We start from the raw sequence: 16383 nt of genomic DNA, 5'->3' as shown, positions 1-16383 counted from the left end.
CAATAACCCTTTAGTTAGGCAATAACTATATACAAGTATTGCAGACAATCCGCACTTGGGATGGGCGCCCAGCATCCACTACGGACTACGAGAAATAGAATTACCGGTGAGTAAATTCTTATTTTCTCTGACATCCTAGTGGATGCTGGGGACTCCGTAAGGACCATGGGGATTATACCAAAGCTCCCAAACGGGCAGGAGAGTGCGGATGACTCTGCAGCACCGAATGAGAGAACTCAAGGTCCTCCTCAGCCAGGGTATCAAATTTGTAGAATTTAGCAAACGTGTTTGCCCCTGACCAAGTTGCAGCTCTGCAAAGTTGTAAAGCCGAGACCCCTCGGGCAGCCGCCCAAGATGAGCCCACCTTCCTTGTGGAATGGGCTTTCACTGATTTAGGATGCGGCAATCCAGCCGCAGAATGCGCCAGCTGAATTGTGCTACAAATCCAGCGAGCAATAGTCTGCTTAGAAGCAGGAGCACCTATTTTGTTGGGTGCATACAGGATAAAAAGCGAGTCAGTTTTCCTGACTCCAGCCGTCCTGGAAACATAAATTTTCAAGGCCCTGACTACGTCCAGTAACTTGGAATCCTCCAAGTCCCTAGTAGCCGCAGGCACCACAATAGGTTGGTTCAAGTGAAAAGCTGATACCACCTTAGAAACGAGTCCTCAATTCTGCCCTATCCATATGGAAAATCAGATAAGGGCTTTTATATGACAAAGCCGCCAATTCTGACACACGCCTGGCCGAAGCCAAGGCCAATAACATGACCACTTTCCACGTGAGATATTTCAGATCCACGGTTTTAAGTGGTTCAAACCAATGTGATTTTAGGAAATTCAACACCACATTGAGATCCCAAGGTGCCACAGGAGGCACAAAAGGGGGCTGAATATGAAGCACTCCCTTTACAAAAGTCTGAACTTCAGGCAGTGAAGCCAGTTCTTTCTGGAAGAAAATCGACAGAGCCGAAATCTGGACCTTAATGGAACCCAATTTTAGGCCCATAGTCACTCCTGACTGTAGGAAGTGCAGAAAACGACCCAGCTGAAATTCCTCTGTAGGGGCCTTCCTGGCCTCACACCACGTAACATATTTTCGCCAAATGCGGTGATAATGGTTTGCGGTTACTTCTTTCCTGGCTTTTATCAGCGTAGGAATGACTTCCTCCGGAATGCCCTTTTCCTTTAGGATCCGGAATTCAACCGCCATGCCGTCAAACGCAGCCGCGGTAAGTCTTGGAACAGACAGGGCCCCTGCTGTAGCAGATCCTGTCTGAGCGGTAGAGGCCATGGGTCCTCTGATAATATTTCTTGAAGTTCCGGGTACCAAGCTCTTCTTGGCCAATCCGGAACCACGAGTATCGTTCTTACTCCTCGCCTTCTTATTATTCTCAGTACCTTTGGTATGAGAGGCAGAGGAGGGAACACATAAACCGACTGGTACACCCACGGTGTCACTAGAGCGTCCACAGCTATCGCCTGAGGGTCCCTTGACCTGGCGCAATATCTCTTTAGCTTTTTGTTGAGGCGGACGCCATCATGTCCACCTGTGGCCTTTCCCAACGGTTTACCAACAGTAGGAAGACTTCTGGATGAAGTCCCCACTCTCCCGGGTGTAGGTCGTGTCTGCTGAGGAAGTCTGCTTCCCAGTTGTCCACTCCCGGAATGAACACTGCTGACAGTGCTAGTACGTGATTTTCCGCCCATCGGAGAATCCTTGTGGCTTCTGCCATCGCCACCCTGCTTCTTGTGCCGCCCTGTCGGTTTACATGGGCGACTGCCGTGATGTTGTCTGATTGGATCAGAACCGGCTGGTTTTGAAGCAGGGGCCTTGCCTGACTTAGGGCATTGTAAATGGCCCTTAGTTCCAGAATGTTTATGTGCAGGGACGACTCCTGACTTGACCAAAGTCCCTGGAAATTTCTTCCCTGTGTGACTGCGCCCCAGCCCCGAAGGCTGTCATCCGTGGTCACCAGGACCCAGTCCTGTATGCCGAATCTGCGGCCCTCTAGAAGATGAGCACTCTGCAGCCACCACAGTAGAGACACCCTGGTCCTTGGAGACAGGGTTATCAGTTGATGCATCTGAAGATGCGATCCTGACCACTTGTCCAAGAGGTCCCACTGGAAGGTCCTTGCATGGAACCTGCCGAATGGAATTGCTTCGTATGAAGCCACCATTTTTCCCAGGACTCGTGTGCAGTGAAGCACCGATACCCGTTTTGGTTTTAGGAGGTCTCTGACTAGAGATGACAGCTCCTTGGCTTTCTCCTGCGGGAGAAACACTTTTTTCTGTTCTGTGTCCAGAATCATCCCCAGGAACAGTAAGCGTGTGGAAGGAACCAGTTGTGACTTTGGAATGTTTAGAATCCAGCCATGCTGTTGTAGCACTTCCCGAGATAGTGCTACTCCGACCAGTAACTGCTCCCTGGACCTCGCCTTTATTAGGAGATCGTCCAAGTATGGGATAATTAAAACTCCCTTTTTTCGAAGGAGTATCATCATTTCTGCCATTACCTTGATAAACACCCTCGGTGCCGTGGACAGTCCAAACGGTAGTGTCTGGAATTGGTAATGGCAATCCTGTACCACAAATCTGAGGTACTCCTGGTGAGGAATGTAAATTGGGACATGCAGGTAAGCATCCTTGATGTCCAGGGATACCATGTAATCCCCCTCGTCCAGGCTTGCAATAACCGCCCTGAGCGATTCCATCTTGAACTTGAATCTTTTTATGTATGTGTTCAAGGATTTCAAATTTAAAATGGGTCTCACCGAACCGTCCGGTTTCGGTACCACAAACAGTGTGGAATAGTAACCCCGTCCTTGTTGAAGTAGGGGTACTTTGACTATCACCTGCTGGGAATACAGCTTGTGAATTGCCTCTAGTACAGCCTCCCTGCCCGAGGGAGTTGTCGGTAAGGCCGATTTGAGGAAACGGCGGGGGGAGGCGCCTCGAATTCCAGCTTGTACCCCTGAGATACTACTTGAAGGATCCAGGGATCCACCCGTGAGCGAACCCACTGATCGCTGACATTTTTGAGCGACTTTTGTTCCTGGGAACCTGCTGCGTGGTGCAGCTTTTTTCCCTTCCTCTGCCTCTAGACAGAAAGGACCCGCCTTTTCCCCGCCTGTTTTTCTGGGGTCGAAAGGACTGTACCTGATAAAACGGCGCTTTCTTAGGCTGTGAGGGGACATGGGGCAAAAATGCTGACTTCCCAGCTGTTGCTGTGGAAACAAGGTCTGAGAGACAATCCCCGAATAACTCCTCACCCTTATAAGGCAAAACTTCCATGTGCCTTTTAGAATCTGCATCCCCTGTCCACTGCCGAGTCCATAAGCCTCTCCTAGCAGAAATGGACAATGCACTTATTCTAGATGCCAGCAGGCAGATCTCCCTCTGTGCATCTCTCATGTACAAGACTGAGTCTTTTATATGCTCTACGGTTAGCAATATAGTGTCCCTGTCCAGGGTGTCAATATTTTCCGACAGGGAATCTGACCAAGCAGCAGCAGCACTGCACATCCACGCTGAAGCAATAGCTGGTCTTAGTATAACACCAGTGTGTGTATATACAGACTTTAGGATAGCCTCCTGCTTTCTATCAGCAGGTTCCTTTAGGGCGGCCGTATCCGGAGACGGTAGTGCCACCTATTTAGACAAACGTGTGAGCGCTTTATCCACCCTAGGGGGAGTTTCCCAACGTGACCTATCCTCTGGCGAGAAAGGGAACGCCATTAGTAATTTTTTTGAAATCACCAATTTATCGGGGGAAGCCCACGCTTCATCACACACTTCATTTAATTTTTCAGATGGGGGAAAAACTATTGGTAGTTTTTTCTCCCCAAACATAATACCCTTTTTTGAGGTACCTGGGTTTATATCAGAAATGTGTAATACCTCTTTCATTGCCTCAATCATGCAACGAATGGCCCTAGTGGACATTAAATTTGACTCATCGTCGTCGACACTGGTATCAGTATCCGTGTCGACATCTGTGTCTGCCATCTGAGGTAGTGGGCGTTTTAGAGCCCCTGATGGCCTTTGAATTATCTGGGCAGGCACGAGCTGAGAAGCCGGCTGTCCCGCATTTGGCATGTCGTCAAATTTTTTATGTAAGGAGTCGACACTTGCACGTAATTCCTTCCATAAGTCCATCCACTCAGGTGTCTGCCCCGCAGGGGGTGACATCACATTTATAGGCATCTGCTCCGCCTCCACATAAGCCTCCTCATCAAACATGTCGACACAGCCGTACCGACACCGCACACACACAGGGAATGCTCTTAAAGGAGACAGGACCCCACAAAAGCCCTTTGGGGAGACAGAGAGAGAGTCTGTCAGCACACACCAGAGCGCTATATAATGCAGGGACTAACTGAATTATGTCCCCTATAGCTGCTATAATATTTACTGCGCCTAATTTTAGTGCCCACCCTCTCTTTTTTTACCCTTTTCTGTAGTGTAGACTGCAGGGGAGAGTCAGGGAGCTTCCTTCCAGCGGAACTGTGAGGGAGAAATGGCGCCAGTGTGCTGAGGGATATGGCTCCGCCCCTTTTTCGGCAGACTTTTCTCCCGCTTTTTTCTGTATTCTGGCAGGGGTAATTACCACATATATAGCCTCTGGGGCTATATATTGTGGTTATTTTGCCAGCCAAGGTGATTTTATTGCTGCTCAGGGCGCCCCCCCCCCCCAGCGCCCTGCACCCTCAGTGACCGGAGTGTGAAGTGTGTATGAGGAGCAATGGCGCACAGCTGCAGTGCTGTGCGCTACCTTGGTGAAGACTGAAGTCTTCTGCCGCCGATTTTCCGGACCATCTTCTTGCTTCTGGCTCTGTAAGGGGGACGGCGGCGCGGCTCCGGGAACGAACACCAAGGACGGGTCCTGCGGTCGATCCCTCTGGAGCTAATGGTGTCCAGTAGCCTAAGAAGCCCAAGCTAGCTGCAAGCAGGTAGGTTCGCTTCTTCTCCCCTTAGTCCCTTGTTGCAGTGAGCCTGTTGCCAGCAGGTCTCACTGTAAAATAAAAAACCTAATATATACTTTCTTTCTAGGAGCTCAGGAGAGCCCCTAGTGTGCATCCAGCTCGGCCGGGCACAGAAATCTAACTGAGGTCTGGAGGAGGGGCATAGAGGGAGGAGCCAGTGCACACCAGGTAGCACCAAATCTTTCTTATAGTGTGCCCAGTCTCCTGCGGAGCCCGTCTATTCCCCATGGTCCTTACGGAGTCCCCAGCATCCACTAGGACGTCAGAGAAAAAGGTTTTATACTACTGGCTTCCAGCAAGAGCAATGCATGTAGGATCTCTCCTCTCCAAGATAACAATAATACCCCTTACACATCTCCAATGCCGGATCCCACCCGGGAATTGGAAACGGGTCCTTCCCGGATGGGATCCGGCATTGGAGACTCTCCTACCCCTTTTGGCTGGTGATTCGACCCGGCAATATGCCTGGTCGGTTGCCATAGCAGCAGGGGGTGGGGGGGGCAGGGGTGCTGGCGGCGGAGGCAGCGCTGGGAGATGAGCTCATCTCCGCCTCTCCCTATCTTGTAAACGGGTCCCGGGTCGCCTCGATCCGGGAATCCGTTTACGCAGCCACTGACCCGGTATTCAACCCGGGAATAACACTTCTTATAACCCGGGCTGAATTACCGGGTCAGGCGACCCAGGAATTTGGACTTGGCACTTTCACACCGCACACTGACCCATGTTGATACCGGGTTATTTGTGCGATGTGAAAGGGGTATATGTGGCAAATGCTTTAAAATACACACTTTTTGATTGTTTATATTCTGTAAAATGTTGATTGTGTGCCATATTACTTTCTGATATATATATATATTATATATATATATATATATATATATATATATATATATATATATATATATCTATATATATCTCTATCTATCTACAATGAACAAGAGTCTTTGAATTCTACATTGTTCTACACCGCTTCAATGTAAATCATTTATTTTTTACTCCTATAACCAGGAAGCACAAACATTTTTTTTCTAATGATATTTATCTGTAGTGATAGACAGGATCATTTATTTATCCAGGTAAGTAATTAACTTGCCTATTATTAAAAGGATAATCCTCAAAATATGAGCTGTTGTATTAATGTAAAGACCAGGGGCGAGATGTAATAGGGTCCGAGATCGCCAGAGGTGCGGGATGTCGACTGATCTTGGACGTTTTTAAAAGAGGCAATCATTTAGAAGGCGTGGTTTTGCCTTGTAAGCGAATATCCCTTTAAAAAAAAAAAAAAAAAGTCCCAGATCGTCCGACATCCCGCACCTTGGCGATCTCGGACCCTATTACATCTCACCCCAGAATTGAGGAATATAAGAGAGACAGTGACCTGGCCACTTGTCTCTTTACGTAAGAGCAGGCTGCATGTGACTTGGTGTATGGAGAGGCGGTTAGAATGTTCTAATACTCAATTAAAAATATGTACCACACCCTACTATTCAGTTGAAGTTTTAAAATGTTCTCTGCCACAGATATTTGTTATTACTTCTGTATTTTTGTTCACTAGACTTACTACTTCCTGCATGTTTGTACCCTAGTTACTTCACAAAAATGAATAAATAAACAGGATTTTGGTACTCACCGTTAAATCCTTTTCTCCTAGTCCGTAGAGGATGCTGGGGACTCCAAAAGGACCATGGGGTATAGACGGGATCCGCAGGAGCTTGGGCACACTAAAAAGACTTAAAACTGGGTGTGAACTGGCTCCTCCCTCTATGCCCCTCCTCCAGACCTCAGTTATAGGAACTGTGCCCAGGAGAGACGGACAGTACAAGGAAAGATTTTTGTTTTAACTAAGGGCTACCAAACCACCAGCCCACACCATAAACATACCGTACAACCGGAATAACGCCAAACCAGATAACAGTATGCATAAAACTCCAGCAACCAGCTGCAACAAACCAATACACAACTCGTGTACAAACTAACTTAACCAGTAAGAAAACACACTGCAAGTAATAGTCCGCACTGGGACGGGCGCCCAGCATCCTCTACGGACTAGGAGAAAAGGATTTAACGGTGAGTACCAAAATCCTGTTTTCTCTTACGTCCTAGAGGATGCTGGGGACTCCAAAAGGACCATGGGGATTATACCAAAGCTCCAGAACGGGCGGGAGAGTGCGGACGACTCTGCAGCACCGACTGAGCAAACGCCAGGTCCTCATCGGCCAGGGTATCAAACTTAGCAAAAGTGTTCGAACCCGACCAAGTAGCTGCTCGGCAAAGCTGTAGCGCCGAGACACCTCGGGCAGCCGCCCAAGATGAGCCCACTTTCCTGGTAGAATGGGCTTTAACCGATTTCGGCACCGGCAGTCCTACCGAAGAATGAGCCTGCTGGATCGTACTACAAATCCAGCGTGCAATAGTCTGTTTTGAAGCGGGATGACCAATCTTGTTGGCCGCATACAAAACAAACACCGCTTCAGTTTTCCTAGTAACAGCTGTCCTAGAAACATATACTTTTAACGCTCTTAGAACATTCAGAGATTTTGGAATCGCCCCCTCTTCCGTAGCTACCGGAACCACAATAGGTTGGTTAATGTGAAATGAAGAAACCACCTTCGGTAGAAATTGTTGACGAGTCCTCAATTCCGCCCTATCCGAATGAAAAATCAAGTACGGGCTCTTATGAGATAAAGCTGACAATTCCGACACTCGCCTGGCAGATGCCAGCGCCAAAAGCATAACGACCTTCCAAGTGAGAAATTTCAACTCAACCTTACGCGAAGGTTCAGACCAGGAAGACATGAGAAACCGTAAGACGACATCAAGGTCCCATGGAGCTACAGGAGGTACACACGGCGGATTGATATGCATTACACCCTTCACAAAGGTCTGAACCTCTGGGAGGGCAGCTAACTCTTTTTGAAAGAAAATAGACAAAGCCGAAATTTGCACTTTGATGGAACCCCATTTCAGGCCTGCATCTACGCCCGCCTGTAAAAAGTGGAGAAAACGACCCAAGTGAAAATCCTCCGCAGGAGCCTTTTTAAGCTCACACCAGGAAACATACTTCCTCCAGATACGGTGATAGTGTTTCGCCGTAACCTCTTTCCTAGCCTTAATGAGAGTTGGAATGACTTCCCTGGGAATACCCTTACGAGCTAAGATCTGGCGCTCAACCTCCATGCCGTCAAACGCAGCCGCGGTAAGTCTGGAAACATTCATGGACCCTGCAACAACAGATCCTCTCTTAGAGGAAGCGGCCAAGGATCTTCCACCAGCAAGGCCTGAAGATCCGGGTACCAGGCCCTTCTTGGCCAGTCTGGAACGACGAGAATCGCCTAAACCCTTGCTCGACGAATGATCCCCAGCACCTTTGGAATGAGAGGAAGCGGAGGGAACACATACACCGACCCACGGAGACACCAGGGTGTCCACTGCCGTGGCTTGTGGGTCCCTTGACCTGGAACAATACCTCGGGAGCTTCTTGTTGAGCCGAGACGCCATCATGTCTATCAACAGAATTCCCCAGCGTCTTGTCACTTCTGCAAATACCTCTTGGTGTAGAGCCTCTCATACTCACCCGACTTCTGCCTTCTGGCTTCTGTGAGGGGGTGACGGCGTGGCTCCGGGAACAAGCAGCTAGGCGCACCAAGTGATCGAACCCTCTGGAGCTAATGGTGTCCAGTAGCCGAGAAGCAGAGTCTTGAAACTCACAGAAGTAGGTCCTGCTTCTCTCCCCTCACTCCCACGCTGCAGGGAGCCTGTAGCCAGCAGGGCTCCCTGAAAATAAAAAACCTAACAAAAGTCTTTTTCTTGAGAAACTCGGCAAAACTCCCCTAGTGTGGATCCAGTCACTCCTGGGCACAAAGTCTAACTGAGGTCTGGAGGAGGGGCATAGAGGGAGGAGCCAGTTCACACCCAGTTTTAAGTCTTTTTAGTGTGCCCAAGCTCCTGCGGATCCCGTCTATAGCCCATGGTCCTTTTGGAGTCCCCAGCATCCTCTAGGACGTAAGAGAAAAATAAATAAATAAGGACTGGGTAACGCAGTCAAAGTTTTGTGTTTAACTTGTTGTTAAAAGCCCGTTAAAAATGACAGACATGTGTTGCAGCGCATCCTTACCTGCATCATCTGCAGCCCCAGCACCTACCCTCCTCCTCATGGTCACCGCACTGCTCACCCTACACTGGGTCTTACCCCTTGCTGCCGGACTGATTCATCATCTCCCCCCCACGGTAAGTGGCAAACACGTGTCCCTTGTGCCTCCACTCTGAGTGCTGCGGGACCGTCTGGTGGTTCCTGCATCCATTTCCTGGTTACTGCTGCTACTTGTTGCAGAATCCCAGGATGGCAAGTAACCTGGGGTTGCAGCATAGTATATGGAGGAGGGGGTTCAGAGTATGTGGTATATGGCGGGAGCAATATATGGAGGAGGGGGTTGCAGTGTACACAGGGGGGGGGGGGGGGGGGGGGTGTAGAATGGAGCTCTATCGGGCAACCTCCATTGGCCGCCAGAAGCACCACAGGGGTGAGCCACATCTATTCCACTTTAAATATTGGACATTCGTTCACAACGTTGAAGTGATATTCTTAAACGCATATTTTCTACAACTCGTTAAGCAACTTTCTCCTTGAAATAAGAACAGTTTACCTGACAGTATATAACTCCAGAACTAATAAGAGCCCTCTGGAATTTAGATTTTTTTCTGTATGTATATATTCTTGGTCCCACTAACAGGGGTTCCTCAAAGAGGTGCCGCTAACCTTTCCAGCCAGGATAAGGATTTATTTATTTTTTGTTCTATTTTAAAAGCTACAAAATATATGTAAGTTAAGGGGGGAATTAAATATAATAAATATCTTCTTGTTTTCCTTCATATTATAAACAGATCTTTTTACTGATAAATGTAACATAATAAAAATGTCTCACTATAGAAATTATTTCACAATGAAGCCTTATTAAAAGAAATCAATCACTATAAATGTTTAAAACCAAAAATACCGTGTTGAATTGTGTTTGTTATGTCAGTACACGAAAATAAGTTTTATGTGCGAAAACAAACCAAAAAAAAGTAGACCCTAGCCATGTTTAGGCAGTTACTGGACTATCATCGAAAAAACAAACAAAAAAAAAAGCGATACATACCATATTTTTCTTTGATTGTGTGTGGTTTGCTGTAGATAGCCAGAGAGGCAAAAGATGAGCTTCTGTAGTAAAAATATAATCCTCTATATCAAATAGAAGGTCTTCCCTCTCAGAGAATAGCAAATAGAGATATTTAAACATCTCTGCCAGGAAAAATGAATCCATCCTAAACAAGAACATAGAGGCAAATCTTCAGTTACTTCAGAAACAGTGGAACACTACATTATGAGGCAGATGTATTAAGCCTGGAAAAGTGACAAAGCAGTGGTAAGTGGAAGGTGATAACGCACCAGCCAATCATTACAGGTTTGAAAAAGAACAGTTGGGAGCGGATTAGCTGGTGTGTTATCACTTTCCGCTTATCATTTCTTTATCACTGCTTTATCACTTCTCCAGGCATAACACATATGCCCCTATATTCTAATTGCAAAACACTCAGTATATCCTATATTCACTTCTGGAAAGTCTATCTACTAGAATACTGTTCAACCCTATAATTTGGTACAGTCTTAAACACTATAGTTTGACACTATTCTAAGCTATGTAGGTTTCCTCCATCACATCATTTGGTCTTGTGTTGCATTTTTAAAATGCAGGTTTTGATGCTGATATCACTCATTTATCAGTACAAAAATTTGTATTTGATAATACTTTTGGCATGCTTAATATAGATTGACACCTATCTAATCACTTTTTCAGTGTTTGTTTCTTTGAATCCACCTCCTCTTCGCTACCTCTATCCGTTGCAGTACTGTAAGCTCAGTCTTAGGTCCTCTGCTTTTCTCAATCTATACCACATACTGTATCTTGGCAAACTAATCAGCTCTTTCAGATTTCAGTGTCAACTGTATGCAGATGATACTCAAATCTACCTACTGTATGTCCCCCAGATTTGTCACCATCTGTATTGGGCCGTGTCACTGAATGCCTTTCCGCCATTTCATCTTGTATGACATCTCACCAACTCAAACTTAATATTTCCAAAATAGAATTAATTATATTTCCACCGGCCAATAATAGTTACCATGAAATGTACAAAAAAAAACAGAAGGGAGGCTGCGCTTTTGATATATTCACAGAATTAAACAATGTACCAGAGCGATTTAGGTACTATAGTTGTATAGTTTTATTATTATAAAAAAGGAAGGTTAATATTAATAAAAGTTAATAAACCATAAAATTGCATGCACGTCACAGAGTTTAAAAGTATTCATACTTGTATATTTGAGTATTATTACCCAATCAGTCAGGAACTAGCTGTGGGTGGTTGAAGGAGTCCATTCCAATAGTGTTCCCCTGTAGAAAAAGTACTTGTTCAAGCAACAGTGTCTCTGAAATGGATGAGAGTCCAATGGGAGGTAAACTGTTCGCCGTTAGAGGATGATGTGCTCAATAAACTTAAGAGGTGAGCTCCTCATGCATTACGGTGTGGACAGTCCTCCTTGTTAACAATGTCTGGATATTAAGTCCTCCAGAGTTAAATAAAGGGCTTGAAATGATCAGGGGATGGTTCGGTCCTCCACTCCTTGGTTCCTAACTATGGTAGGTAGACACCCGACACGTTTCGCTGCGTTCAGCAAGCAGCTTTAAAAAAAAAAAAAGCTGCTAGCTGGTTTCATTGAGGCCCTGTGGTTTTAGGGACTGGAGTTTCAGAATCCAAGCAGCTTCCTGCCTGCAAAGGGCTCTGCAATCACCATTCTAATCCATCTGGCCAAGGTTTGCTTATTTGCAGACCAGCCACGTTTGTGAAAACCAAAAAGTACAAAAAGGCTATCTGACCTCCGGATACCGGCAGTCCTCGCCACGTAGATACGGAGAGCCCGTACCACATCCAAAGACTGTTCTTTGGAAGACAAACCATAAGAGATAAAGGTGGTCATTCCGAGTTGATCGCTCGCTGCAGTTTTTTGCAACCGTGCAAACGCTATGCCGCCTCCCACTGGGAGTGTATTTTAGTTTAGCAGAAGTGCGAACGAAAAGATCGCAGAGCGGCGGCAAAGGTTTTTTGTGCAGTTTTAGAGTAGCTCAATACCTACTCAGCGCTTGCGATCACTTCAGACTGTTCAGTTCCTGTTTTGAGGTCATGAACATGCCCTGCTTTCGCCCAGCCACACCTGCGTTTTTTCGAACACTCCCTGAAAACGGTCAATGGACACCCAGAAATGCCCACTTCATGTCAATCACTCTGCGGTCAGCAGTGCGACTGGAAAACTTTGCTAGACCCTGTGTGAAACTACATCGGCCGTTGTAAAAGTACGATACGCATGCGCAGAAGTGCCGTTTTTTTCCTCATCGCTGCACAGCAAACGAATGCAGCTAGCAATCAACTTGGAATGACCCCCAAAAGACGGAACCACAATCTCTTGGTTAAGATGGAAAGAAGATACCACTTTAGGTAGATAACCGGGGCGAGTTCGAAGAACTGCCCTGTCACGGTGAAAAATCAAAAAGGGTGGACGACAGGACAAAGCGCCTAAGTCTGACACCCTCCTAGCAGAAGCAATAGCCAGCAGAAACACGACCTTAAGAGTAAGGCATTTAAGGTCCACAGACTCAAGAGGTTCAAATGGAGACGCTTGTAGGGCATTTAAGACAACAGACAGATCCCATGGAGCCACAGGGAGGCTGAATCCGTAAAACACCCTGAGTGAAAGTATGATAATCAGGAAGAGACAATTTTTCTCTGAAACCACACAGACAAAGCAGATATACGAACCTTGAGGGAGGCCAGACGAAGGCCTTAATCTAGGCTTTGTTGCAGAAAAGCCAAAAGCCTGGAGGTTCTGAACGAATAGGCATCATAATTCTTAGCAGCACACCATGTGAATTAAGAGTTCCAGACCCTGTAATAAATCCGTGCAGAAGCCGGTTTGTGGGCCTTCAGCATAGTTTGAATAACCGCATTGGAGAATCATTTAGACCTCAGGAGTGAAGCTTCAAGAGCCAAGCCGTCAAAGCCAGTCTGGCCAGGTCCAGATAGACACCAGGGCCCTGAACAAGGAGGTCTGGGCGTTGAGGAAGTAGAAGAGGACGCTCTATCGACAGACCTTGCAGGTCTGAGAACCAATGCTGTCTGGGCCACGCTGGAGCGACTAGAAGTAGGATTCCTCTTTCTTGCTTGAACTTCCGTAATACCCTGGGCAGGAATGACACTGGAGGGAACACGTATAGCAGCTGAAAGTTCCACGGAATTGCCAGTGTGTCCACTAACGCTGCTTGAGGATCCCTTGTCCGTGATCCGAAGACCGAAACCTTGTGATTGTGTCGAGACGCCATCAGGTCTACATCTGGTAGGCCCCACTTGTCCACTAGGAGTTGAAAGACTTACCGATGAAGACTCCACTCTCCGGCGTGAACGACTGAAGAAATCCGCTTACCAGTTGAGGACCCCGGGAATGAACACTGACGATATTGCTGGCAGATGGTGTTCTGCCCAACAGAGGATTTTTGACACTTCCAACATTGCCCTGCGGCTTCGAGTGCCACCATGATGATTTATGTATGCCACCGTGGTGGCGTTGTCCGACTGTACTTGAACAGGCCTGTTCTGTACCAGAGGCAAGGCAAGCGTCAACACATTGAACACTGCCCGCAATTCCAGAATGTTTATCGGGAGGAGATTCCTCCCTGGTCCACCGACCCTGGAGAGAGTGTTGCTCCAACACCGCGCCCCAAACCCACAGACTGGCGTCCATTGTCAGGAGGACCAAGTTGGAGATCCAGAAGGGACGGCCCCTGCTTAACTGTTGGTCCTGTAGCCACCAGCTCAGTGACAGACGAACCTCCGGAGTCAAGGAGATCATTTGAGACCTTATCCGATGGGGCAGGCCATCCCACTTGGAAAGGATTAACCTCTGCAGAGGGTGGTAATGAAATTGAGCGTACTCTACCATGTCGCAAGTCGACACCATGAGGCCTAGTACTTGCATCGCCGAGTGTATCAACACTTTTGGGCAAGAGAGGAAGTATCTGATCCTATCCTGAAGCTTCAGAACTTTCGCTGGAGACAGGAACAATCTCTGGCTGTGTGTCCAGCAGTGCCCCCAGGTGCACCAAGCTCCGAGCAGGGACCAGCGAGGACTTTTTCCAGTTGATGAGCCACCCGTGGGCCTGTAGGAATTGGACAGTCAGTTCCAGATGACTGAGGAGAACATCTTGGGAATTCCCCAGGATCAGCAAGTCGTCCAGATACGGCAGGATACTGATTCCCTGACAGCGGAGAAGGGCCGTCATCATGGCCATGACCTTGGTGAAAATCCAAGGGGCCGTGGCCAGTCCAAATGGCAGAGACTGGAACTGATAATGGAGGTTGACAATAGCAAACTGCAGATATTGTTGATGCGAGACAGCAATAGGTATATGCAGGTAAGCATCCTGTATGTCCAGGGATACCATATAGTCTTCGGGTTCCATGGCCAATACAATAGAGCGCAGAGTTTCCATATGGAATTTGGACACGCTCACAAATTTGTTCAATGCTTTGAGGTTGAGTATAGGCCAGAAGGACTCATTTGGCTTCGGAACTAGAAACAGGGTCGAATAGTATCCCCTGCCTCTCTGGGACAGAGGTACCGGCACTACCACACCTGTGTCCACGAGGGATTGCGCAACCAAGTGTAGAACTTGCGCTTTCAACAGATGCGAAGGGATAACCGTCGAGCAGAACTGGTGAGGGGGACGTCTTGTGAAAGAGATTGTGTACCCGTGAGAGAACTTCCCGCACCCAGGAGTCCAAAGTGATCTTTAACCAGGCCTGGGTGAACTGCAGAAGTCGTTCACGCACCCCGGGGTCCCCCAGGGGGAGGCCCGCCCCGTAATGCAGCAGGCTTGTCTTGTTTGGAAGCAGGCTGACGGGTGGCCCAAGATTGTTTAGCTTTGGGCTTAGTGGATTTGGAAGTATGAGCCTGTCTTGGGTACACCTGACCCTTTGCCTTCCCTGGAGGTCGAAAGGAACGAAAAGTGGTACTCTTTGCCTTCGGTGCAGAAGGATTAGTACTTGAGAGAAACGCAGTCTTAGCAGTTGCCAAGCCAGTCACCATCTTATTCAGATCCTCCCCAAAAATGAAGTCTCCCTTAAAAGGGAGCACCTACAAGGTCTTTTTGGAGTCTAGGTCCACCTTCCAGGACCTCAACCACAGAATTCGGCAGCCAGTATAGACGTAGTAGACGCCTTGGCTGCTATTACGCCTGCCTCAGAGGCCGCCTTCTGAATATAGTGGGAGGCTGTGGTAACATGAGACAGATATTGTCTGGCAGTGTCAGAAATATCTTGAGGCAGCTCATCCTCAATTGCCAGTACCCATGTTTCAATTCCTTTTGCAGCCCAGGAGGCTGCTATAGTGGGTCTATGTACAGCACCGGTAAGAGAGTAAATAGACTTCAGGCATCCCTCCACACGCTTATCCGTCGGTTCCTTCAGTGAGGTGACAGTGGTGACAGGCAGAGTAGAGGACACCACTAACCGGGTGACATGAGAGAGTCTACTGGCGGTGGAGTTTCCCACTTGTTACTAAACTCCGCAGGGATAGGATAACGAGCTAGCATCCTTTTAGACAGGGAAAATGTATTTCCTGGAGACGACCAGGATTCCTGACGTATGTCAATTAAATGGTCAGAAAGTGGTAAGACTACTTTAGTAACCTTCTGACATTAGAACTTATCAGGTTTCTTAGACGCAGTAGTGGGATCTATTTCATCATCAATTTGGAGAATCTGCTGAATAGCCTCCACTAGGTTAGGATCATCAACCAGGGTTGTAGATTCCTCATCAGAAGCAACTGAATCAGTGTCTGACGGATCAGTATATTCCCCATCTTCATCAGAAGAATTATCCAAAATATTAGTGGATTGTGAGGAAGAAATGGCCCGCTTAGATGACCCCTTGTGCCCAGAGGGGCGTGGGGTAGACTTTTGTCTAACCAAAGATTGATTTAATTGTTGTAACTGGGTAGACAGAGTGTCCACCCAGGGCGGATTAACTACAGGGACAATATGTGGCTGCAATGGCACAGGAGGTCCCACAGGGGCCATAAGACGCGTCACAAGCGTATTCAACATACTTGAGAACGCTGCCAAAGGTGGTTCCTGACTGGCCGGAGGCTGACTGGGAGATGTATGGCACCCAGTGCCTGAACCATCAGCTAAAACGTTCCCCTCAGGTAAATCCTTGGTGCAAATCATGATGCAGAAGCGTCCTCGGATTTCCCGCCCTGTGTGGCAGACATTATAGGGAATGTAGCCTTAGGGCGTAACAGCACAA

The 16383-nt window shown here is 47.5% G+C and overlaps 1 protein-coding gene across 1 annotated transcript in view; it reads right to left on the bottom strand.

Moving 5' to 3' along the window:
* The window catches only part of EDEM3 (ER degradation enhancing alpha-mannosidase like protein 3), a 217098-nt gene that overhangs the window by 40528 nt on the left and 160187 nt on the right, over positions 1-16383 (bottom strand). Inside the window, exon 14 of the mRNA XM_063940205.1 lies at positions 10125-10290. Coding sequence (XP_063796275.1) covers positions 10125-10290 — 166 coding nt within the window. The remainder of the gene's footprint in view (positions 1-10124; positions 10291-16383) is intronic.

The sequence above is a fragment of the Pseudophryne corroboree genome, chromosome 9, assembly GCF_028390025.1.
Source record: "Pseudophryne corroboree isolate aPseCor3 chromosome 9, aPseCor3.hap2, whole genome shotgun sequence".
NCBI classification, from domain to species: Eukaryota; Metazoa; Chordata; class Amphibia; order Anura; family Myobatrachidae; genus Pseudophryne; species Pseudophryne corroboree.
This window is presented reverse-complemented; position numbering and strand designations above follow the sequence as displayed.